The following is a 25,975-nucleotide window of genomic DNA, read 5'->3' as shown; positions in this document are numbered from 1 at the left end:
CCCGCCTCTCCCCCCCACCGCCTTCCCCTCAGCCTCCGCCACCTCAGCGGCGGGAGCTGGGGGTTAACGGCAGCTCGGGGCCGGCCGCCAGGGCGTTTGGAGGGCGGCAGTTCCCCCGGGGGTGTCTGGAAAGGGGACGACGACATGAATTTAAAAATCAGCCACGCGGGGCGAATCAGTTAATTGGGGGTCGTTGGAGAGCTTCGCGGTGGGCCCTGTGTTGGCAAGCCCAAAGGGTTTTATCGCTGGCAAGGCGAGAGCAGGCTTTGGGGGGGGGGGGAGAAGGCACCCATCTTTGGAGTCTCCCTTTTCCTCACGATTTTTTTTTTTTTTTTTAACTCGCAGCAAGGAGGTTATGGGCAGAAGTTGCTGCCCGTAGCGATATCTGCGGTAGATAAGTTAAAACTGGATGGCGTTGACGCAGCTTTGGTGAGCAGCAGCGTTTAAAAGTTAATTCCAGGTTGAGGTAATGGTTGCGCAGATGACTGAGGGTGATCTGGTGCGAGCCGGCGAGCGAGGGATCGCTGGCGGGGTGCACGTTGCTAATGAGAAGGCAATTGTTTACTGCGGCATAAAAAAGCTCCCTTAGGAATCGGTGGCGATTTAGGTGTGTGCAAAACCTTAGGTTTTGCAGTTTTGCGTCGTCGACAGCAACTGAATGAACTTTGGTCCCTCCCCTTGGGAACAAAGACGAGGTACTTCTGACAATTAACGTAAACCGGTTCAGTGACCTATTAATTAAAGTGAAGATGTGCTCTAGGGAAAGAAGGGAAATCCAAGCAGCTGAAAAAGGCGCCCTTGCAGAGCCAAGCTCCATTAAGGCCTTCGCCCTGCTGAGTGTTCTTGCACGTTCAGAGTTACGTGCGAGCAGTTAGTGGGACCGTTGCCATAATATCTGACAGTTGTTAAAGGCTTATATTGATAACCAACAGATGTATACGTAGTTTGCTTTTAGAGAAGATACTTTATCTTGGGAGCTGGAGCGTTCTAGTAAGTTGTGTTCTCATGGAGACAAATAACACCGGTGCTGGCTTCCTTCTAAATCCCTCCACTGCATTTATCTTTTAACTCTGCTGTACTAAACCAGCTCGCCTGTCATTGTGCTTGTGCTGCCTTACCCCAAGAGAGGTTTTGAAAGACACCTATCAGCTGCAGGGTGCAAGCTGCAAATGGGAGGTGGGTACAAATGACTGTTGGATTCAGGCACGGTGCTTCTAATGAGAAGCCCAGCTGTCCCCCTCCTTCATAATTCTCAGCTGCTGCAATGGAGAAGGGGGACAGGATTTCACGTACAGTGGTGTCCTGGGAGTCTGGTTTGTAAATTAGAGAGCCTCCCTCTCTGTAGCATTTGGCTAACTGGTAACGGAAAAGCATGAAACCCTCTACCCTCTGTCACAAGCAATAATGAGATGCTTATTTCTGTTTCCAGACTCTTCTGAAACCTAGGAAAGCAAACCTTTACCTCTACCTGCATTGTTTCAAGTGGTCCTGCTGGATGAAATACCGAGATGGAAACTGAAGTTATTGCATGGCAAAGCTAGAAATGTTTGGCAAAGCTGTCTCAGCTGTTGTTGGCAGAGTGTTGTAGATGGCACCTAATTTACTCATCTGCAGTCTAGAAATGGATTTAAAAAAAGAAATTTTAAAATATGCCTGGTAGGCCTCAGGGAGACCAGGGAAACTTTCTCTGTAACTGGCAAATAGTTAGGGTTTGGGCTTTTTTGTTGTTTTTGTTGTTGGGTTTTTTTTTTAAGTATACAGAAAGTAAGCATCACCTTTTGTCAAACGTGAATTTCAGGTTGATAAAGTTATTCTAAGATAGTGCTTGGATATCTTTACGCTTTTACAGATTTAGTAGCACAAACTTGTATTTTGAGCTGATAACTCCCCACATTTTCACAGTCCTTTTTACATAGTTTTTTGTAGTATGTTTTCACCCCTTTTTTCACCGAAAGTTTCCTTGGTATGGAGGTAGCCAGGTTGTTTTTGTGTCCGTGCTGTTTTCTCTGCCTCAGTGATACTGTTGTGTTTTTGTGAACTGACTCACAATTTTGAACTTTTGATAAAGATGCAGCAGGTGAAGATTGTACTTGTGCACTTAGACTAGAAATGTTTTCTAAATTGGCTATCGTGCAGGTTTATCGTCAGTAACTTGGCTGTAGTTTGTCAGTTTGACACTCGAGTACGATACCAAAAGCTGTCTTCTGCATGCAGACTTGCTTGTTGTCAAATAACAGGGCGATTGTGCTTGGATAACACAGGGTGCTTGGGGCCCCCCTCGCGGGCCCGTTGCACGGTCCTTGTCCGCTGACAAATCCATTGCTATTCTTTACTGTTGCCAGGGCCAGTGACATATAAAGCTACATTGGGGGGGGTGTGGGGTGTGGAAATCAAGGGAAACCATTGTCTTCTCTGGTTATGGGTAACATTATAAAAAGACTGTCTTGTGAGACGAGCTACTGAATTAATACAACTCGGTTTTGACAGCAGTTGTTATTTTCAGCACCACTGTTTTCTCTTTCTGATTTGTTTCTTCCTTTCTGAAAAGACTTCGTAAACCTCTTCAATGGTTGAATAGGTTATCCTGAATCTTTACAAAAAAATTAAAAAGTGGGAATTGGACTAGAAAATATCTTCAGTTCCAAAAAATATCAGCTAGATAGTTTCTCTCTAAAAGGAAATTACAGCATAGTTGCAGGTACTTTAGCTTACATCTCCAAGCAAAAAAATTAAAGATAGTTCTGGTAGGCGTGCCATATGGTAACATGCTTGTGTTATCCTACGCTGGCAAAACTTAACATAAAAAAGAAGCTAGATGAAAACCATTTATTTTTAAAAGGAAAAGATTAAGTTTTATTATTGAAGTTGTGAAATTGTCTTTTCCTAAAAAAAAAAACAAACACCAAACATCTATGTACGGGTAAATCCCTCTCCGAGAATTCCAGTGTATGTTTTTTTAAAATGACATTCGTGTAAGTAGTCGTAACTGATGAGACTTGGAAAGACCAGGAGCTGATGGAAACGGCAAGTAAGGGTGAGGACCCGTAGCTGTTGTCTGGGGCGTATATGTTTATGGTTGGATGTAAACTTAACTTGTAGACCAGATTGGGAGAAAGATGTGCTTTTCCTTCTCCATCTTGTTATACAGCACAGCAGAGCATAGCAGCTTCTTCTGATGGGCCGCCTGATTTTTTTTTTTTTTGAATTTAAGTAAAATCATAGTTTGTGTGTATATGTATATGCAGAAAGTGCAGTGGGACATGACGTTTTTCCCTTACATCTCTTGCAGAGTAACACCAAAACCAGAGCTGGTGTGTTTGTTTCCAGATAGACAAGCATTGTGGCCTTCCTGATTTCCCGGTTTGCTCCTGCTCTTGAAGAACATCCTGGCTATTTGTTGTTTCCCCTTCCTCAGCTTTCCTAGATGCTCAGTTGCTGCTACTTATAAATGAAAGCAGTTTCTACAGTGCGCAGTGTTTTTCAGCTTACTTTAGCTGGAGAGCAACCGAGTGTTTCGTGAGTGTTCCTTATGTAGTTGAAAGTTGGAGATGTGGTATTTATCTCCTCTTTATCAAGGACTCCTACAGAAGACTGTTAGGCACTTCTAAGCTGGAATTTCGGTCACTGAAAATCAACGTGTAGGCATTCACAGACTGTTAGAAATGGGAAGTATATGCTTGTCAAACATTCAGACGTTTTTCTTCTGTATTTTAATGTACTGGTTTTCTTCAGTTTTAGGTTGATTAATGTAATACTACTGTGCAGGCTGTGTTCCTAGAGCAGAGATCACGGTAGAGGTTCTTGACACGTGAATGTGTTACCTTACTGCAAAACCTGGTTTTTAAGCAGAACCATTAGGGATGCGTTTGGTTTCTTTTTTCTTTTTTTGCTATTTTTTTTGGAAGAGTACCAGGAATGAAATGTCTCTTGAGTTTGCCTGTGAGTAAATTGGAGAGAGAACTGCAAAGTTATTGCCAACTGTTTAAAGAATTTTTTGGTTTTTAAGTCTTGGTAACAGTAATTTTGAGTTTTGAGGAAAGCAAAAGGATTCCTTAGAGGTAGAGTTTATATGGAATCAGCTCTGACAGTGAACTTCACAGAAAGTAAAATGGGGGGTTTTTTGGTCTTTTTTTTTTTTTTTAGCTGCTTATAGCTTTCATTGGTAGTGTTAGGTTAATGGTTGGACTCCGTGATCTTAAGGGTCTTTGCCAACCTAAATGATTCTATGATTCATTGAATTACTGGCTGTAGAAATATATGCTTTTACCTGAAGTTTGTGTTTAATGTTGTTGAAGCACATCAGTTCACTTGCAGTATTAACTCTGTGTTTAATTCCTGTTTTGAAATGCCTGCTATCAAAAGATTTGTTACTTGGCTGGCAGCTGGTCTCATTTTCAAGGCAGTGAACACTAAGGAACAGAAAGCTTCCAGAAACCACGGGAATGAAAAAGTTAGATAAAGGTCTTCGTGTGTTGCCTCTTGTGCTGCCTGTGGTACAATTCCTTTTACAATTCTCGAACTCTCTTGAAAAAGGCCTTTTAAAGTGCTTGTCACTCTGCTTCCCTCCTCATTTACCTTCCCTGAAGACCCCAAAACAGTTTGTTAGGGTACAGTTTGCTGATAGGGTTAAGCTCACTGAGGCACTTGTCATCCTTCTAATGAGCTGGTTCAAGAAGCTAAACCAGCAGAAAACTATGAATTCCTTTTTTGTGGGATTAGGTTTTTTGCTAATTTAGTTACTTGGTGTCATTGTGTAGTGACATGAGGGATGGTGTCAGAATAATGGAAGCAGCAGGAGTGTCTGGACATGGCAAAAGGCAGGGAGGAGGCTTCTCCCTTTTTCTCTGCAAACTGGCAATTGAATAAGCTTAGCTGTGTCGCCAACCCTGTCCTTCAAACTTCATTTGGCTTTCTGTGTGTGTTACTACCTGTTTAGGTAGTTGAGTTCTTGCCATTCCCCTGACAGTGGCCTTGTTCATTCTTGATGTGTTTGACGAGATGTCTGCTTGTCGTGGTAAACGAGCATACACTTTCAAAAAGTAGCTGATCAAATTTGCCTACCATGAAATGGAGATAAATTGTATCCAGTAAGGCGTGAGTGTTGCTGCCTTATCTGTAAGCTTGGAGGTAGAGGGCTGCAAAGCTGACTTCTGGCTTTTATTTCAGAAAGAACGAGTCTGCCTTGGAATAACAGAGCTGTGCAGACCAGTTCAGGCTGTAAGATGTCTGAGCTTGCAATTGCATTTGAAAAAAAAAACTTTTGCCACTAATACTCTGTTTCGGGGAACATGTAGTTGATGAAGTGAGCGATAGACACTTCGAAATGTTCTTAGATGCTTCCTTCTCAGTATAGAAGCATTGTTTTGGAATGAAAAAAAAAAAAAAGAAAAAAAATCATATGAAGAAAGGCATTGTTCAGTGTGAAAGTTGTGTTTACTACATCGCGGTGATGTCCGGTCTTAATTGCTTCCTAATTGTTTGCTTTTATGCTACAATTGTTTTCCCTTGTTTGTCCTCTTCTCTTTGTGTTTGCAATGTAAGCGAACCTATGCAATTAGCTATTTACATTTGTCAGATGAGAATAGCGGTGGAACAAGGATCGCTTTCAGGGGAGGATTTAGGCACGTGTGAAGGCGCTTGGTTTTTATTCTTGAAAAGGCGCCAAAAGCATTTGATATTTTTCTGTCAAGGCTTTGGATTTAGGACCTCTTCATGGCAACAGGCAACCATGATAAGGACAGCCCAGGGGTCACAGTTACATCTTAGGCTGTACGTGTCCTGAAAGATACCTAGTTTTTTTTTATCTTGTTTGAAAAAGTATAAAATATTAGAAGCATTTGTCCACTGAGGGGTGGCTTAAGAGTTGCAAGTGCGGTAATATGTTTTCGTGCCCAAGGCTGACAGAATGAAACTGCTTGTTCTTCTTAGAGAAGTAAATAGCTGCATTTAATTACACCGCTTTTAAGTCTTCCGTAGTAAGCAACAAGAAAGATATTGCTGCCAAAGCTATCAATAACCCTTTGACCCACAAATCAACCTAAATCGCAGGATATGCTGTGCGGTGCTTTTACCATTTGTAAACTAAGCCACTTCACATTAGAGTTGAGCTACAATGAACTTGTTGTTTGGGTTTTGTCCTTTTTTTGTTGTTGTTGTTAATGTACACAGAGATGGAGATTGTGGGTTATATATTCAAATGCTGTAGAATCTATCTTCAACTGTAACTGAATGTAACTTAATTGCTTTTCACAGAGTTTTAAAAATTTTTCTAGCCTGTAAATTTAATGAGGTGGGATTATCAGGATCCAGTGATTTGCTTTGTCGTCTCTGTGTGTGTTGCTTTTTAAACACAGCATTTCCTTCCCTTTCACTTCCATCGTGCTTCTGTGGCACTAGTGTAGTGTTGGCTGTCAGTATGGTAACTTCACCTGCTATGTGATGTGTGAATGTTACTGAAGAGAGGTTGTGATGGACGTATTTGGGCTGGTGTGAAGGGCCACGCTGTACCATAGGAAAGTAACTTAGGTGAATGGCGCTGAAAGCGTTTGGGAGGAAAATCTGCACAAGTCCTTTTTGGAGTCTCTATGAGGCAAATAAGGGCAAGAAAATGATTTCTCTTTTTAAGTTTTCAGGGGGCTCTCTTCCAGAGGAAGACATCTGTTGCATTTACCTCTTCTGGAAGGAGATACACTGAATTTTAAAATTGAGCAGGGTGCTATAAATTTCCCTCCAGAGTTACAGTACATTCTGACTAGGTGGGTGTCCTCGTTTCAGCTGAGATAGAGTTAATTTTGTTTCTAGTAGCTGGTATAGTGCTATGTTTTGGGTTCAGTATGAGAAGAATGTTGATAACACACTGACGTTTTCAGTTGTTGCTGAATAGTGTTTAGACTAAGTCAAGGATTTTTCATTTTCTCATGCCCAGCCAGCAGGAAGGCTGGAGGGGCACAGGGAGTTGGGAGGGAACGCATCCAGGACAGATGACCCAAACTGGCCAGAGGGATATGCCATACCATGTGATGTCATGCCCAGTATATAAACTGGGCAAAGAAGAAGGAAGGGGAGATGTCTGGAGTGATGGCGTTTGTCTTCCCAAGTCACCGTTAGGCATGATGGAGCCCTACTTTCCTGGAGATGGCTGAACACCTGCCTGCCGATGAAAAGTGGTGAATGAATTCCTTGCTTTGCTTTGCTTGCGTGTGTGGCTTTTGCTTTACCAATTAAACTGTCTTTATCTCAGCCCACGAGTTTACTCACTTTTACCCTTCTGATTCTCTCCCCCATCCCACTGTGAGGGACATGAGTGAGCGGCTGCATGGTGCTTAGTTGCCAGCTGGGGTTAAACCACGACGCTAGGTTATGTAAAACCATGTATGTGCAGCTTTTCTGGATCAGTTTAAAGCAGATTATAAAGAAGTAACCACAAAGTTCATTTTATAATTTTTCAAATAATTTCCCAGAGCCAGCGTGGTGGTTACTCTGGATGTGGATCTGTCAGATGCTTTCCCAGGGCACTGCTGCCTGGGTCAATATTTTGGTGAAAGGATTTGAAAGAAGGGAATGAGAGCTGGGGATTGGCTGTCTGGAGAGGCATGTATTCGTGCAGCTTAAATTGGACCCTGGATACTAAGTTCGAAATGACTTCTTAGTTCTTAGCTAGCTTAGTAAGTGTATGCCTTCGCAACCTGATACCCCGTTTTGTACAGTGTAGTTAAAAGTGGTGTGCATCTCGGACGTGTTCCCTTTAATTCAAGTCTTTGCTTCCCATTTTGAATATGTAGCCTGAGTCAGCAGACAGTAAATTCATGTGTATGAGATGGTAATTTTGTGTTAATAAAAAGACAGTCCCCCACTGTGAATTCATGAAGGTAACAGGAGTTTTTTCCTTGAAAATATATCTTGAAACTTTTAAAAGCAGTACTTGGAAGTGAATTAATTCACTCTTCTCTTGCATTGTTTCTCTTTTTCTTTGGGAGTCGGTGCAGCTTTTTGGTCCATTTAGGCCTTGCCCTTCAAAACATTGACTTTGGTTGCTCTGCTATAACTTGCCCATGTAAATGGTCTTTCTTCCTTTGTTCTGTCTTTTCCCATTCATTTGAAATCCGACTGTGACCATAGCTTCTTGTCCCAACTTCCCTTCTGGGTTTTTTTTTTTGGTGAAGGCACTTCTATCTTGTTCACCCTTTCCTCTCTTCCTTCTCCAGTTCACAGCTGTTCCTTGGCAGGAATCCATTCCTTTTGTTATTCTTACATACCTCCTGTGATCCCACCCATATTTCAGTTGAGTTTTATTTGAAGTTTGCTTCTTTTCCACGTACTTGGGTTTTTTGGGGGGTTGTCTGTCGTCGCACTTTGTCTTTGAATTTGGTAGCTTACCTCCAAGTTAATTGCTTGTGTCCTAGGGATATGAGCGCTCCTGACATACAAAATCTTAATCCCTTCCTCAGCGAAGAAGACCATCTTGCGGATAAGAACTCATAATGCCTGGATTTGTTGTCTTTATCACAAGTCTAATTCCTTTCTTTATGATAAAGAGAATAAACGAGCTTAAGTAAGCTTTGGTAAATTCCTCTTTTGCTAAAAATTTGAGACATCTGATTTTTGATACAGAAATAATTTCAACCCATATAATGATTGGGTGGGTTTCCTGTACTGACCTTAATAAAATAACCCATATTTTGTTTTGCTAGCTGGTATTTTAATTGTGTTTTTACCAACTTCAGTAGCGCAGTCGCGGTTTTGCTTGAATGGAGCAATTGTTTTAGGGACTTGCTGAGAGTTCTAGATCCAGGAATCAAAATGGCATTACTAGGTCTTTTACTTGTCATATTTTGTGGCCACAAAATACTGTTTCTTCTAATGCTGAAGTGTAACTTACAAAAAATCAAGTGTCTCTAATGTCCAACCAACTTCTGTGGTTGACAGCTCCTCTTAAAATTTATTGCTGCAGTGTGAGTGGAAAAGAGGAAAAAACCTGTATATTTAAATTCACCATAGAACAGTTAAACTGACTGTGGACTCAACTGGCAAATGCACAAGCTTAAATAATCTCAGAAGAAATGTTCTCCTGTGTGTGTAGGAGCTGTTGTTCCCCCTCAGATGCTTCAGATAGGTGGATTCTCCCAATATGATACTTTGCAAGATATAAGCAAATTTTACTGAAGATAGTTACACATAGCACATGCAAGATTGTATTGAATATGGGGGATGTGTAAGAAATACTTGGTGATGAGGTAATGCAGTGTATTTTTGGAAAGCTGGTAGATTATTCATTACTGCCTCCTGTCCATTTCATCTTCCTGTTATTCTCTGTGTTATTTCTTGCTTCTAATGATTGTTCTGTTGTTTGCTGAATTCAGACCCCGTTTTACCTATTAATCAAAGTTTAAGTGTAATCTTAACATGTATGCTTTGAGGTTTTCTGTTGGGAAGTTGCCAAGTATTTCTCATTTGCCATGTTCATCTCATCAGCCTGTTTTATGTGGGGGTTGCAATACAAGACAGCCTTTTATAAAGTGCTAAAGTGACTCCTCCCCCATTAAAATTTGGTTAAGTTTCTTTTTTTTAACTTGCTTTTTTCCTAAACTCATTAACAGATTGTTCTTTTCATTGTGTTTAAAAAGATTGAAGACGGTCTTAAAGTGTTTAGTTTTTTTTTTTTTTCAAATGCCTTGCTGTGATTTCTTAGGTTGTATGACTAGATTTGCTTTAGTCATTCATAAAGCATTGGTTTTCAAAAGCACTGATCAGCATTTTGGGAAACGATCCATGTTCTGAGGCATGTTCTCCAAGCACTATATTTGGTGTATAAGTAAGGATCTAATTTGATACTGGAGCCAAACTTTTATTGCTGCAATTTACCATCCTCAATGGCTTGTAGACTGCTTTCTGAAAAGCGCTGCTTCCTGCTTTCTTAAGTGTATTTAAAGGGTGTGACTGTTAGCAGCAGATACGTTTTGGGATGCAGCGGGCATTAGTAATGTAAAGACATGAAGAGAATTTAGCTGAATATAAGGAAATGTCTGTAGCAGGGGGAACAGTTTGCTGTGGCAAGTAGCATATAGTTTTGGTATGGGATACTTTTGTCCTTGTTTTATCAAATCAAAAAAGTACTACAGTAATGAAATCATAGGTAGGCCAATACTGTTAATCACCTGCTTTATTTATTTGACATGCCCCCCCCCTTTCCTCCTGCCCCACAGGCTGGATGATGCTTTATGGGACGGGCAGTGTGCAAGGCTGCACGAGGCAAGCTGGAGCTCTCCAGGCCACTTAATGATATTTTCAGTTACTCGTTGAAAGATCTTGAACTCCTTCATGCCTACTTAAATGGTTTAGTAAACCTTCTTTCTTTATTAACATTTCCAGTATCTTTTCTTTAAATGCAGTCGGATGAGTTATTGAAAGAAGTAACCCAGACTTGTAGCTTTATGTAATTCCTGGTATTTCTTTTATAACTTGCTTAGTTGCATCCGTAATGGTACTTGCTAGTTTTGTTTTCTGATCATGTGTGGATGCTCATATTCTGTGGTTGATTTATTTCCCTCTCTTGTCGGTGTTCACTTTGACTGCCAGGCCAGGACTTGAATGCTTCCCTCTTAAAAAGAAAAAAAAACCTGCTCTGTTCCCTTATGTTCTGCATGACGTTTGAGTTGTCTAATACTGCTTTTCATGTTTCCATGCGTCTGCGTAACATGTGCTGTGTCATCCTCACTCCCACATGTGTTACTGAGCATTTTCCCTCTGTGTAATTGTTTTACTTTGGAACATAACATTTTCTTGGAAACATCTGAGTGACAGGTTTTAAGAATTTCCCCCAAATACGCAAATGTTCTTCTTTCTGCATTTGCTCTTGGGTCTGTGTCTTCATTATGCATATAACAAATTAGAGGGAGACCATCTGAGATGGTTTGGACTGCAAAATTCACAGGTTTGAGTCTTTCTGCAGGTTTCGATGGGTATGGAGTGCATAAGTATACTTCTGTTAACAAATGTTACATAATCCTCTGTCACAAGCACTTGACTTTGTTGTTTCTGAATTTGCTTGCCACGGGGCAGAACTGCATTCTCTGTGGCTTGAGTTCTCCCACAGCAGTCCTTGCTGCAGGGTACGTATGGCATCCTTTTCAGCAACCTTTCAGTTTCTTTCAGTAGTCTACTATTTACAGCCTGATTGAATCCTCTTTCTCCAAAGGAAAATGCGCCATACACATGTACAGCAGAAATAAGTGTTCAAATGGCTTTTTAGTGCCAAGTTTTATGTATGGGAAAGGATAGGTTTTACAAAAGAAGTGTAGTTATGTCTACTGAATGATTTATTAGGTACATTCATGAAGTAAACCGAGGTTTTAACCTTTGTGGAAACTAAACTTTGAAGCATAACTGGGTGAAGTTCTAACTTCTGTTTGAATTCATGCTGTGCCCTCCCTTTTAAGCGAGCTAATGTTAATTGACAGAAATAAGGATGTCCTGAGAAAAGAGGGGAACATTAGTGAGAAAATAGTGCAATTTAGTTTGCAGAGAGCTTAATTAGTGACTGAAATGGTAAAGATACTGAACTCCATCTCAGTGATCCATAGGAAAAAACAAAGCAGTTGGAGAGGAAGGAATACTTTGTGTTTACCTTCTTCAAAGCTGCTAGTAGCCTGCTTTTTTTAAGAAATAGTACATGAATATTAGGATATTATAATCTGCGGAAATAAATCTGGTTTTGATTATGCTCTACAGTTCCATGATGTGTGTGCGGGTATGTACACAGTAACTGTTAGTATTAAAATAGTCAAAGAACCTGGATCTGATGGAAAGAACCTAACAAAACAGCCAAGACCAGTCCTCAGCTTTCTTAAAAATCTAATTTCTGTTTGTAATCAGACAGACGTTTTACGAGTGAAGACAGCATTGCGTTTGCTTCAAGGTAGTCGATGGATACCCAGGAGCGTGCAGCAAAACATTCTGGGTAATCTTGATTCCTCTCACGTAACAGGATTTCAAATGGATGTCAGAGGAGAACATGCAGAGGAGATGCTTGGGTCTCTGCTAAAAGCTTCGTCCTTGCAAATTGGAGTGAAAACTTGTTTCGAGTGATGTTTGGTAGTCTTAAACCTTTTGAAAAAGTCTGTGGAGAAACGTGGGAGCAGCAGTCCAGTGACATTGATAAAATATGCAGAGTGAGCCTTTTGGGAGGCTGCAGATTTTATACCACGGGCATGTTCCAGTTCCTCTGCGGTCTGCATGTCTGCCTGCTTGTCTCTGCAAGTCAATAGGGCATGCTTGGCTGAATGTGTACTTTTTCCTTTTTTCATCTTTTTTTTTTTCTGATGGATACCCTTGTATACTTCTTTTTGTTTCTCTGGCCTGTCCCTCTCCTTGCATTGCCCAGCACTGCTGTTTGTCCTACAGAGGACAATGCTTGAGGAGCTGAGTCACTTCCGCAACTGTTGGCTGCTCTGGGAATTGGCTTAATTGTGTTTTTGAGTGCACAGAGGGAGCTCTGGTAGTATCCAATGAGGGCAACTCTGACTTGCTTTGTTTATTTTGAGGATTTTCCAGAGGATGAAAGTGTATTAAATGAATATGTTGTAAATGAAACAAGGGAATTTATTTTCTGTGTGAGCATAGCAAACTGATGATGATTTCCTGGTTATGGGATGGTGTTCTGGACACTTGCTTGTTCCTTGGATTAGGAATTGTGATTACTTGAGAGAAGGGTTCCATCCGACTGGTGAAACAGCAGGAACACCATTGCCACCCACATGGGTTGGGTTGTAGTAGACATGAGCGTTGTAGCGTAACACCTCCCCCTTGCCTACAGGCACATTCTGGGCTTGCAGATGGAAAAACAGAGGCGGAGAGATGCAGAGGAGCATAGGTGCCTGGCTCGGCTAGAAAATGGTCTGCGGCCACCTAACATCTTTGTGGATTTGGCACCAAGTGTGCTGCTGCAGGGCGAGCGAGGGCATGTGTCAGAGGGAAGAGTTAAATGGCCAGTTTCCAAGGACCAGTCACCTGTCCCCTAGGCATAGCTTAGCCAGCAAAAGCTTGTCTTCGGCTCTCTTCTGGTGCACATAAGAGCATCTGACTTCTGCTGGACAAATCCTGCATTTTCTTGATTTCACTGACTCTAAAATGTGTATGTATAGAAGAAAAAAAAGTATTTTAAGAATGTGTACGTGTTATGACAGCTTTCAACACTGGGTGGTGATGGTTGGGACAAGCAAAAGCAAAACCATTCCTTAAGGCTACCTTAAATAACTTTCTCCTTACTGGATGTGAATCATCTGATAAACTTCTGCTCTTTTAACATGTAGTGTCTTGTGTAGAATGATACCTGTATTTTTTAAGAGCTATTGGTGAGATGATGACTTTTTCATCTGCCTCCTCTCATACCATCCTGTGTGGAGCTTCAGTCTGTGAAGACAGCTGTTTTTCCGAGAAGGAGAAGCCAGATCTTAGTCCTTGCCTTGATGGGTAGAGAATTAAAAGTCTCATAAAAATACCTATTTCACTGTCAGTACTTTGGTAGAAGGAGGCACTGTTTCAAATCAGTTAAAATAATGGTCACTATAACCCTTGAGAAGCATGTTCAGGTTGAAAAACCTCCAGCAAACTGAACCTTCTTCATGGTGTAGCAAAGAAAAAGGGTGGGATGAGGAAGGATGAATGACAGTGGTTCACTGACAAGAAAAAAGTGGGATTTGGGGTTTTGTCTGGATTTGTGTGTATTCCATTTCCAGATATGTGAAGAAGCTCTTTCAGGAATAACCTGTGTTGTATTGCCATTGTTTTCAATTCCATGTGCTGAAATATAAGGACATTGTTTTAAATTCCCCCAGTCTGTGATACCTTTATTTTTTTTTCAGATGAGGAAACTTTTTGGTTCATGTTTGCTGGAGGCTTTTTTTTTTTTTTTTTTTGTAAAGAGTGGTATTCAGTACTTAAAAAAAATGGTGTTTGAAACTAAGCTTTTTCCTTCCTTTTTCTTCTGAAAGGACCCCCTGGCTTTTGTGGAAAGTTGTGTTTTGTGTCTGTTACCTTGGGATTTATTTATTTATTTTCAAATCTGAATTTCTTGTTAAGCTGCTAACCTCAAGGACCTGGAGTTTTTGGGAAAAAAAACCAAACCAAAACAAACTGCCACAGAGCTCTGCGGGGAAGTGGCTGCCATGGGCAGCTTCGCCATGCTAGCAGAAGCCCCTGCAAGGAGAGGACCTGAGCGGAGCAGGGCCTGCCTGCCTGCCTCCCCCTGGAGAGGCCGTGGGCTCGGGCAGGAGCTGCAGCCGCTCTCCCCAAACCAGCACCGGGCGCCTGGCCAAGGAGAAGGTCCAGCTGGGCCTCCTCGCCAGCCTGCGAGTGAGGAGAGCCTGTCAACTGGGAGGCAGAAAGCAAGCTCCCTTCCTTGCAATGGAGGGTCGGGCGTCTGAAAGGACAGCTTAACGTAGGAAGCAATTCTGTTCTGGAGCGAGCAGGAGCCCCTGTGGGAATATAACGGGGATGGGTTTGCACAGAAATGTCTGGAAGCCTAAATTGTTACTTTGGCAGAATCGAGTACTTATTCCGGAAGATGCTCCACACCGCTTGCCTGATGGCAGTGCTGCAGAAGGAGCATGCTGAAATCTGGGAAGAAGTAACTTGGCTCCGACTCCTTGGGTTATAAAGTGTGGCACCAGGCTTTTCTAGCCTTGGCGACTGGCTGTGGCTTGGGCAGGCAGTTAATCACACAAAGACATTCTTTGTAAAAGTGGAAGCCTCTTGGTTACCAAGTGCAGTGTTAGCTTTGGGAAGAATCATTTCTTTGGCACCTGTACTTTCACCATTTTTAACTATGATATTTCTAACTTCAGTGACTTACTCTAGGTGTAGTAGACAATTTAGGTTATTTTTGTATCTCATACTAGCTACAGGGGGGAATTTCAGCTGTGTGCCATTGATTTAAGTACTTTGAGTTACTGTTTCCTACAGTAGAGTGTATAAACACTAAACAACATGTATTTTGTTTTTATAGGAATGACCATGTGCCTGTGGCAATTTTTCAAGTCGGTGCAACTGATTCTTCCTTAAAAAAAAACCCAAACAAAGAAACAAAGCAAAACAAAAACCCTGGGCCTGGAATTGCTTTCTAACCACTGCCTTACCTTTTTTTTGGGAGAGCAGCTATGTTGTATAAGGAGTTGGCAGCTCTTAACTCTTTCCCAGACGGGCTGCTTTGATTTGCTTAGTGATCTTGGCAGATACTGTGTTTCCTTCCATGTGAAGAAAATTGTACTTTTTATAGCTTAATGTTTGTGAAAGTTATTTTTGTTAGATGGGAGTGCTCTTCAGAAGTGTGTTGCTTTTATTATTGTTCAGAATAATACAGTGACTGTATCTGAAGAATTTACACAGAGGGACATTTTTCAGGGTGAGAGCTATCAGCTTGTGCACTTAGAGTATCTACTTAGCCATATGCTTGCTGGCTTTAAACTCTCGGATTGTGTTGAACAGCCTTCAAATACCTCTTAATGTCGAGTTGTAACCCAGTATTGTACTGTCCTGGAGCACTTCAGTCTTCTGAATTCGTGTTGGCTGGACTGATAGCACCACGTCTCATGTCAAACCATTAGCCCGTTCTTTTAAAGGGGTTTCATAGTCATCTTCCCAGGAAGTAATATCGGGGAGTAGAACAGCATTTGCAAAATGGTCTATAGCTCTTGAATAGCTGGGCTCTGGGGTCACTCATCCTGCCCCACAGCCTGGCAGAAGCGCTCCTTTCTCTGGCCCATTGGACCTGTAACCTCTGAGCATGGGACTGAAGCTTCCTTGGCCATCTTTCTCTGTCCTAAGTTGGTGGTTACTTTTGTTTGTCTTGAGACCTGCTGCATGGTAGTACATTGAAGGAACACAAGACTGTGGAATGCTTGCTTCTTGAATTCCTACATTGGATTTGCTACCTCCAAATTAAAGTGAACCGAGTGAGACAGGCTTGTTTTAATGAGTGGAAATTTGACTGGAAAATAATTGACTTCCTGGTATTGTAAGAGCTGAAGAAAGTAATGCCTGGCTCGCGCACTGTCTCTCTTGAGAACAGAAATGTTGTGACTACTCATTTTTATAAACAGAAATGCTCAAGTTAAATCTTTGTCAGTGCAGATTTCAAACATGTACAACGTAACTTAATTTTACCTGCTGTCCTGATGCTGTGATTGTCATGGGGAAAATGCTGCAACTATTGATTTGATTTCCCCAAAGTTGCTTGACCTTTAAATTTCTATGTCAACATGTTGGCTATTGGACACTAACACGATCATACTCTGATGTGTCTGTTCTTAGCAAGATGTTATCATTTGAAGACCCATATTATTGTCCAAAGGCTTGAATTGTTTGCTTCTTTGGAATTTGGTTCTCACCTTACAGTGTTTCTGTGTATGGGAGTTTAGAAAGAGGCGCAGCAGGAGAAGGGAGACAGGGAGATACAGAACTGAAACTTGGGGACTGATAAATTTACTTGTTGGCCTTTGGCAGTGAGTCGCTGCCTCAGTTTCCCTGTGTCTAACAAGACGCTAATGATGCCTACTTCAAAGATACTTTGTGAGCATTAATTAATGCTTGCAAAGGCCTTTGAAGATGAAAAAGCAGGAGTTGAAATATGAAAAGTTACCATGCCCCAGGTAAACGTTCTGTGTACTGTCTTGAGTTTGGCTTTCTCAGAATCTCTTGAGCACTTCCAGATATTTTGAAGGGCTTATTTCAGTTGGACCATGGTGGTGAATGCTTTTGGCAGGCACTGAGAGTTATAGTTATACTTGCAGAAGTTAGTGACTCGCGCGTTACCCCAAGGAAAGAAAGAAAGATGATATCCCATGGCCTCAGCATTATATACCAGTTAGAAGAATATAGGTGGCAGGTGTATCCTGAAAACAGTGCCACTGCAGAATTTTCTATTTATTTTTCCCCAGGGCAAGTTTCTGTCCTTTCCAGTGTTTGATAAAACAGTGCACTGATGAGCCCTGTATGAAATGTTTTATGGTAATTGCAGCACTGTGTTCTTGAGCCTACAGGTTGCCTGAAACAGATAGGAGGAGCAGTGCTCTCTATACTTTTTGTGGAAGTTGACTGCTTGTGATATTTTAAAATAAAATCTTAATTTCTTGTAAAACATGTCAGTTTGGTATGTGATGTGCAAGTAGGTGTGCAGGGGAAGAAAAAGGTTTTCAGATTCTTACATCTTCTCCAGGGTGGCATTCCACTTCTCCTTCTTCCATTTTGCCAATGGCATAGTAATTGCCTACTTTTTAAGTACTGCATTAGTTAAAGATGCTGTAATGAATTGTTAGTGAATTATGGGATAACTTGGTCTGGTTGTGTTTGCTCAAGAGGAATTTGAGGAAGACTTTGGAGCACTGTTAGTATTTCAGTGGTTTAGATTGTGCTGCTGCTGCAAAATGGATAGGTTGGCAGCCTGGGTAGAGGCAGGATTTGGGCTTTGATCTGCATCTCTGTGTTTGATTGTGAAGCACGCTAGATTCAGGGCAAGGTTTTTCGCTTGTAGCTTTGAGCCGTGCTAGACGCAACAGTAGGTAAGAGCTTGGTTCTGTGGTAAGAAGTTGGTTTTGTCATACGAACAAGCTGTGAAGCCTTAAGTTTAATGCATAAGCAGCCTAAACTTTTATCTTTTAATTCAGGTTTCCCTGGATAGCAGCAGACTTCATGGAAATAGGTGAAAAGCTCCACTGAAAGACTACAGTACACAAATAGTTGGGTGTGAGGAGGTCTAAGCCAGGACAGCCAAAGTGCTTCTCTTAGGAGTGCGAAGGTTTAAGTGGCTCCTTTCCTGCAGTTAACAAGAAGTGTATCACGAGTTTAGCCTGGATATTTAGCTGCTTTGATTGTAAAAGATTGGCCGGTGGTGTGTTTGAAGCTGAAGTGGGCTGTTGAGGCAGCTTGGTAAGTGTGGTGTAAGCAGGATGCCTGAAAATTTTTCTTTCTTCTGGAAACATTATCTTGCTAACCTAAGACAGAACAGCCTGCATAATCTGCATCATTAAAAACCATCCCTGTCAGCAGATGACTCGATAAAATTACAGCTTTGGAGGAAATGTTGTGTTCTTGCTTACAAGCAAGTTGTGACGTCTTTGTGAGGCCAAGCGGCGTGTGGGCTTCTGACAGTGGGAAGTGCTGCTTGTGGCTCAGAGGTGTGGCTTCCTTGCCAGGCTTCCAGACTCATCCCGGCTCAGTGAGTCAATTGCTTTAAACACATTTCCTGATTTAGTACTGGGTCGAACTGCATCTGGCACTGCTGTAGCTGTACTTACCTATAAAAATAGAAGGGCATAATTTGCTAGAAATCTTGTATGTGGGAGTGAAGAGAGCAAAACGTCCTTGGAATTGAAAGAATTTTGTGAGAAGTCAGTTCTTTTTGGAAGTCTAGAAATTGGTTGTGACAAATAGTGGGGATGATGCAACGTGTTCCCCATTTCATGGCCTTTTTATGTCCAGGAGTATGGGATCTTCAGTGTGGCGTTTCTGAGGCTTTCTCTGTCCCCTTTCACTTCTGCATTCATGTGATGTTTTGAAACTGAAGGAGTGTTCAGAGACTCTTAACAGGGAAAGGCAGGTGCTGCCTGCTTGCTCGGAGCATTTTAAAATCTCGGGAGAAATGGCTCACAGATAGAGCTAATTGTATTATGGTGTGGTGGGTTGACCCTGGCCGGACACCAGGTGCCCACCAAAGCAGCTCGATGGTTCCCCGCCTCAGCTGGACAGGGCAGAAAAAATATAATGAAAGGCTTGTGGGTTGAGGTAAGGACAGGGAGAGATCACTCACCAATTACCGTCACGGGCAAAACAGACTCGACTTGGGGCAAATTAACTTAATTTATTACCAATGCAATTGGAATATGGTAATGAGAAATAAAGCCAAATCTTAAAACCCCTTCCCCCCACCCCTCCCTTCTTTCTGGGCACAACTTCACTCCTGAATTCTCTCCCCACTCCCCGCCAGTGGTGCAGGGGGATGGGGAATGGGGGTTGGGGTCAGTTCGTCACACCTTGTCTCTGCCGCTCCTTCCTCCTCACGCTCTTCCCCTGCTCCAGCGTGGGGTCCCTCCCACGGGAGACAGTTCTCCATGAACTTATCCAACGTGGGTCCTTCCCACGGGCTGCAGTTCTTCACGAACTGCTCTGGTGTGGGTCCCTTCCACGGGCCGCAGTCCTTCAGGCACAGACTGCTCCAGCGCGGGCTTCCCACGGGGTCACAGCCTCCTTTGGGCATCCCCCTGCTCCGGCGTGGGCTGCGGGTGGAGATCTGTTCCCCTGTGGACCTCCTTGGACTGCAGGGGGACAGCCTGCCTCACCAGGGTCTTCCGAAAGGGCTGCAGGGGAGTCTCTGCTCCGGCGCCTGGAGCATCTCCTCCCCCTCCTTCTGCACTGACCTGGGGGTCTGCAGGGCTGGTGCTCTCGCATGTTCTCGCTCCCCTCTCTGGCTGCCATTTCTGTGCCCCAGCGGTATTTTTCCCCCTTCTGAAATACATTATCACAAAGGCGTTGCCACCATCGCTGATGTGCTCGGCCTTGGCCGGTGGCGGGTCTGCCTTGGAGGCAGCTGGCATGGGCTCTGTTGGACACAGAGGAAGCTTCCAGCAGTTTCTCACAGAAGCCAGCCCTGTAACCTCCCCCCAGCTACCAAAACCTTGCCATGGAAACCCAATACATACGGAATGTAGGTGAAAATAAAATGTCATACTTGATCAAGACATCTATTATTGTGTGTATTGTTGGCCACCAGACAGAACTCTCGAAGTTACTTTTTTCACCAAATGCTCAAGGAGTTAAGGAAATAGGCCTGGAACAAGAAGGCTTTCTAAATCTGTCACATGTAACAGATTGACATAATTGGAAAAAAAAAATCATTATTTATCTGTCTTGGTTTTTTAAGATGCCTTCAGCTCAGTGTTGGGAATCGTAATGTAGGGTAGCAGGAATAAGACGCTGCTGTGATCAGGGTTTAGGGAGGAAGTGGGATTACTTAGTAAGGTAACCATTTAAAGGGTTAGTTAACTGATGGTGCTAAGGCATAAGTAAATGAGCATGGGGTTTTTTGGTTAAGTAATAGGAGAGCTTCTGAACTAATAAGGTAGTTGAAATAATGTTTGCAGCAACATTTACAACTAGACTTCCCAAGAGCAAACATGTCCTATGAGGGTTTTGACTTAGAGAAGCCATACCAGATTGTTGAGTCCTTGAACTTTCATTTGTATCAAGGAGTGCATGCAGTTAACTGGCTTCACATACAGTGAACTGCATAAATGAATGGAATTCTGATAATCTATTGCCAAAATTGCAGATAGTTCCGTAGCACGCGACAACTAGCAGCCTGCATTTATCCGAATTACTTTTCCTTTTGGATGCCTGCCTGACTTTCGTGTGAGACCACTTCCTGCTGTCCTAGGATGGCTGTGCTGAATTTGAGAAGTAGTGATCAGAAAGGTAGTGGAGGCAAATATGGAATGGCGTATTTGGAACAGATGATAAGACCAAATCATTATGTATTCTGTTGTTAAAAGCTTTTGCCAGCTTACGGGAAGAACCCCCCTGTTTCTGGGAAGGGGGTAGCAGGGATTAAGTGATACCTAACAATTTTCCAGTATGTTGTGCGTTCTTTTGCTTCCTTGACCATGGAAGATGGGTGTTCAGCAGATCTGCAATGACTTGGTTTGCTATCAGGCAACAAGCTCAGGATCTGGGGTGGATACGGTGTGAATTCCTACCCAGAGTTTTCTCAAAATGAACTGTTTTATTTAGGGAGTTCTTTTACCACGCTTTCCTTGTGCCTTGTTCTTGAACTCTCATGCCTTCCGTTGGCTTACCCTTTTTGCTAAAATCCAAACAGTTTCTTGGTTTAGTTATTTCATAATCTTTTTCCAGTTACTGCTTCTTATACTTCTATACCATTTTCTTTTCCTGAACAAAGATTTTCTGGTGAAGTTGTAAGAGGGTGCTGCTCTTCGTGATCTGAATCCTCCTGGTAAGTGCTTCCTCTGTCTGGATAGAGCTTTTGTCGTCATGCTCAGGGAGCTCCACGCACCCAGTAGTAGTCTCTATAATGAGCTTGTAGATCTTGCCTTGGGCAACTGTGCCAGACCAGTTACAGCAGTTAAGTTTTTTCAGTCTTCATCATTGTATGAAAAATGACAGTATTACAAAAGAGAAGCTGGTGTACGTTAGGTTGTGAAACATGGTGAAAGGAGGACTTAAGTTTTAGGAATTGGGGATTTTGTGTAAGCAGTGGGGGCAGGGGGAGGAATCTCTTTACTTTCCTTTCTTACTTATGATAAATGAATTACCTGAGCTTTGGAGTGGTGGTAAGTCTGTGGAAACCTTTGGTTTCCTTTTCATGGAAGTCTTAGGAGTTAGGATGGCTAGTTAGGATGGAGTGACAGCAAAATCTTGCGAGTGACTTAGGAAGTGCTGTGCTTGTGTTTTAGCATGTGCTGGTTTTCCTTTGCCTCCACTGACACACGTGGAAAGATAACAATACCAGTCTCTCTTGCTCTTCAGTTGTTGTGAATATTAACTTGCGTCAGCCCTGTCTGTGTAGCCATACACCAAAGCAATTGCCAGATGTTTTAAGTTGTATTTTTACCCCTTATGTTGGCATAGTGGCTATAAAGTAGATAAGTTCCTGAAGAGAAGAACTTGGGTCTCTTAAGCAGTCAGTTAAAAGATTTGGGGTTTTGTTTGCTAGGATTTTTTCACTTGCTTTTTCTTCAGAGTTGGTTTGAACCTGCCCTGGCAACAAATGCAGGTGGCTGGAGGGGTGGGAGGCTCCCTGAGCCACAAAAGCTTCTCACTCCCACTGGGAGGCAATTATTTTATTTAAGATTTGAATCTGGTATCCTTGCTTAGGGTGAAATGCAAATGACTGGGTGCATGTTAGAAGCGTCCTGTAACAGAATAGATGGGAGCCATATGTTTCCTCTTCCTCCTGCTGGCTCTTAGTTGCATTTAGTAGCTGACTGCATTAGTATTGTTCTGGTGTCTGTGTGAATGTACGTGGCCTGTTCAACTGTATCATCCCACGATCTCTGGTAGCCCAGCCAAGTGCTTCTTTATGAGGGTTAGAAAACAGGATTACTCTGGAGGCCTACGGGAGGGGGAGGATGCTGCTGCCCCTTTGTAGCAAGGGAGAGTCAGAGTAGGACCGGGACTGTGTAAATCTCTAACCAGCTGGACTTGTGGGATCTGTTCAATACCCAAAGATGCACCTGCAAAGATGTTGCTACCTGCCTGAAAGAATTTGGTGAACTCATTATTTATGTCCAGTTTCAGTATGTTTTCTTCTTCGTTGCTCTTGTTCAGGTCTAAACTGAGACTTAATAAACTGTTAGGCAGTATTGTCACATGCTTGTCAAATGACACGTTCTCAATCACCTGTCGTTATGTGTTTTGGAAAGAACAATTTTTGTTGTGTTCTTTGGTGTGCATTGTGTCTCTGCTAGAGCTATTGGCATTCGGGATTGTAGAAACGAGTGATGTTTGTTAATCTTCTGTTGATGGTGTGGTGGGGAAAATGAGATGCAGAGTTAAGTTTTTTAGAGTGCTTCTGCGTGACGGTGTAGCTACACTACATTGCTTCAATGATAAGCTACAACACTTGCATATGCAGGTTACATATTTAGTGAGCTGGGGAGAACCCTTATGCCCCACTTATAAAAATTTCTGTTTGGTCCTGTAGAGAGATGGTGAAATATTGGCAAAGTCTTTTATATAAAGAAATGAGAACTGGATCATACGTGTAATGAAAATTCTGCTGTCTGGGTTTCACATCTTTCCACTTTCTTTCATTGGAATTCAGAGCTCAGTTTTCCTTTTCCAACTGAAATCTTTTCTCAGCTCATACGTTAAAACATTCACAAGTATTGGCTCATTTGACACTTTTCTGCAAATATTTAATTTTACACATCATGTTTCTGACATGTGAGGGGTTAATGTACCATCCAGGCTCACTGCCATCATTTAAAATTTAAATGTCTACACTTTTTTCTAAGTCAGTCCCTGGTTTTCAAACAAAATTGTAGGTAAGAAAATGATTTATATGAAAGTTGTAAAAGTTGCCGTCCTTATTTCTTGCCAGACTGGTGGACTGAAAGGTCTGTATGCTGTGAAACCAGGGGAAAATGACATAGAAAGTTTGTGGAAAATGTGGTATTGTATCAGTCTTGAGCTAAAGCGTTCGTGTATTTCTGAGCAACTGTATTTTAAAAACTAAGTTCCTAAACAATACCAGATACTGGAAAAGCTACTTTATATTGGTAGCTAAGGTAATATTCTGAATCGGCTAGGCCTGCAGAAAGTACGCTTTCCTAAATAACAGCAGCTTGGTTTTGAGGAATTAATAGTAACTACTTAACAGATCATACTTGATTGGGAAAGACAGGGGTCTGAACAGGCTATACCTACCTTTTTATTACACTTGTGCATGTGTGGTGACATTATCTGTCTCATGAAGGTGGGTGTTAGAAAAAGAACATGGGTTTTTCTGTTAAATAAATAGTATCTTTAATTAACATGACAAGCATCAGGGCTGTTGAGAGTAAATAAGGCTTCTGTGTGGCTGGGCTGCTGTCCTCGATATGTAGCTGTCCAGATTCTGGGGAAGGAAATATTTTTAGTCTTGCCCGTGATCCAGTTTGCTGAGAGAGGAGAGCGAGTCTGAGGGTTCCCAGTTATCCAGCTGGCTTAACAGTAGGTTGAGCAGATGAGAAGGCAGGATAGTGGAGAATCATTTAATTGTTTAAACAACAAGTCAAAGCACCTGTTGCTTCTGCGTCCCAGTTATTGTTAAATACGCTTTTTCGACATGAAAATATGGGAGCGGGGAAAGTATTTGTTAATCCTGTGCTTATGCGTGACTTGTCTGCTCCTTTCTTTTTCCCATCGCTTTCCACAAGTTCTCTAAATATTTCCTCTCCCTTTCGCAGTGGTAGTCGCTCTTCCAAAACCTTCAAACCAAAGAAGAATATTCCGGAGGGGTCTCACCAGTATGAGCTGCTAAAACATGCCGAAGCCACGCTTGGAAGCGGTAATCTCCGGATGGCTGTTATGCTTCCAGAGGGTGAAGACTTAAATGAATGGGTTGCAGTTAACAGTAAGTTAGCTAACCTTTTTTTCATAAAGGGGGTGTTGAATGTGGGTTGACACTTGTGGGAGAAAAACTGTGTACTCCTTTCTAGTGGGGTAGGCTCTTCTTCCTGCCTGCACCGCTGCTGCGGTTGGGGAAGGTGAATGTTGTATCATTTAGAGCTGACAGATGCAGAGTGTCTCACCGAGACAAAAACTCCTTAATCTTGTGCCAAAAATATGTTCCTGTTAACAAAATAATTCTTATTCTTAGTGGTTAAAGTCTGAGCCCTTGATCACAAACGAGTGCTGAAGTAGAAATGTCACTGCTGTTTTTAGAAAGTAGCCTGTCAGTGCCATCTTAATATGTTTAATCTAGCGCTTTTTCAGCTAGGGTTGTTACCCAATGGTATAGTCAAGCCTCTACATACTAGGCATAAAACCTTAATTTAGCTAAGTGTGAGGGCTAAAGATGCTAAAGACTACAGTCACGTGTGTGGCCTGGCTTTCCTTTTGCCTTTAACAAACTCAGAGATCAATCTTTGCAATTTTGCTAAAGTTAGTTCCTCCCTTTTGTTTCAACCAAGTTGTGAGTCTTTGCTCTGGTAAGTCTCTGATGTCATTATTTTAACTTCCTCTAAAGCTGTTTGTCCTAACACTCTCCTTTCATGCTAGGTCAGGCTAAACAATGGTGCCCAAGTTAGTGTTTTCTGATTGCTTGACCATGTTTCCTCCTCCTTCCTCTCCCTGCTGTATGAATTTGCTGCCTGCCTTCTGCTTTTAAAGAATGGATTAACCCAAGTCTTACCATGCTCTGTAGCCCGTGCAGAGTTTCGGCTGCCACAAACTCTGTACCCTGTCTGGGTATTTTCTCATCTTTTGTGTCTTTGGCTTGGCATGCTTCTGTGATTGTATGGTATTGATTGTGCATTGTAGTATAAATTATACTCAAGATAAATGTCTTCTAATTGTTCATGTGGTTCTGTCTATTTCTTCTTGCTCTTTGACTTGTTTGGGAAGTGAAACTGTCATATTGGCTTCAACCTTCCGGTTCCTAATTAGCCACACAGCGCTCTGGTATATGACTTGCCACTGCTCCCAGGGAATGTTGAAATTGCTGACACCATTCTTTATAATAGTTTATTCACACTGTATTGCAAAGCTGTCTAGAAAAAAAGCCCACCCATTTTTATGAGTAAGCATTACTAAAGATGCTTCAGATACTGTTGGCATCCTTCCCTTTTGGTGGTTCCTGCACTCCATGTTTCTCCTTTCCTGTGTGGCAGCAGTGTTTTTCCCTTCCCAAATGATTTAACTGCTAAATTAGCTGGGTGGCAAAAGGCAGTGAAGCACTGGACAAAAAAATGGGAGCTGCCTTTTGGTAACAGCTGCATTCTGTAATGAAATGGTCCTCTTTCATGCCTCCTGCAGCATAGTGGGTTTTAAATGTTTAATTTTTTGTCTAGAAGTGATTAACTGATTACATGGTCCTTTCATTTACAGCATCCCTCTACCACACCTAGTACCAGTTAATGGTAGCTGGGAGCGCCTTCTGTTGATTGAGAGATCTAACAAGGAAATAAAATGTGTGACAATGTCATTGGCTTTGCCCTTCACCATAGTGAGAGTGCAGGAACAAATGTGCTCTGCTCTTCTACTTCTTGCTCAACTCTTAGCCTTACTGATGTCTTATGTTAATGAGTTGATATACATGTAGATTTTTCAAATATGTTTTAAAAATAAAAAAAGATGAGAAGTGTGTAATCAGTTTTTGTTTCATTTGAAATCTCCTCGGTTTGAAAATACTAAAAAATAATTTCAGAAGTACATCTTGCCCATATCTTTGTAGTAGAACACCAGACAGTGTACACTTCTTCGAGTA

The 25,975-nt window shown here is 42.1% G+C and overlaps 1 protein-coding gene across 1 annotated transcript in view; it reads left to right on the top strand.

Annotated features, from left to right (window-relative positions):
- The window catches only part of MOB1B (MOB kinase activator 1B), a 43,161-nt gene that overhangs the window by 562 nt on the left and 16,624 nt on the right, over nucleotides 1-25,975 (top strand). The window contains exons 2-4 of the mRNA XM_010575590.1: nucleotides 346-429; nucleotides 23,108-23,178; nucleotides 23,955-24,121. Coding sequence (XP_010573892.1) covers nucleotides 346-429; nucleotides 23,108-23,178; nucleotides 23,955-24,121 — 322 coding nt within the window. The remainder of the gene's footprint in view (nucleotides 1-345; nucleotides 430-23,107; nucleotides 23,179-23,954; nucleotides 24,122-25,975) is intronic.

This window comes from Haliaeetus leucocephalus, unplaced genomic scaffold (genome assembly GCF_000737465.1).
Source record: "Haliaeetus leucocephalus isolate CR32 unplaced genomic scaffold, Haliaeetus_leucocephalus-4.0 Scaffold484, whole genome shotgun sequence".
Taxonomy (NCBI): Eukaryota; Metazoa; Chordata; class Aves; order Accipitriformes; family Accipitridae; genus Haliaeetus; species Haliaeetus leucocephalus.
The sequence above is the reverse complement of the archived record's forward strand: the minus strand, read 5'-3'. Positions and strand labels throughout refer to the sequence as shown.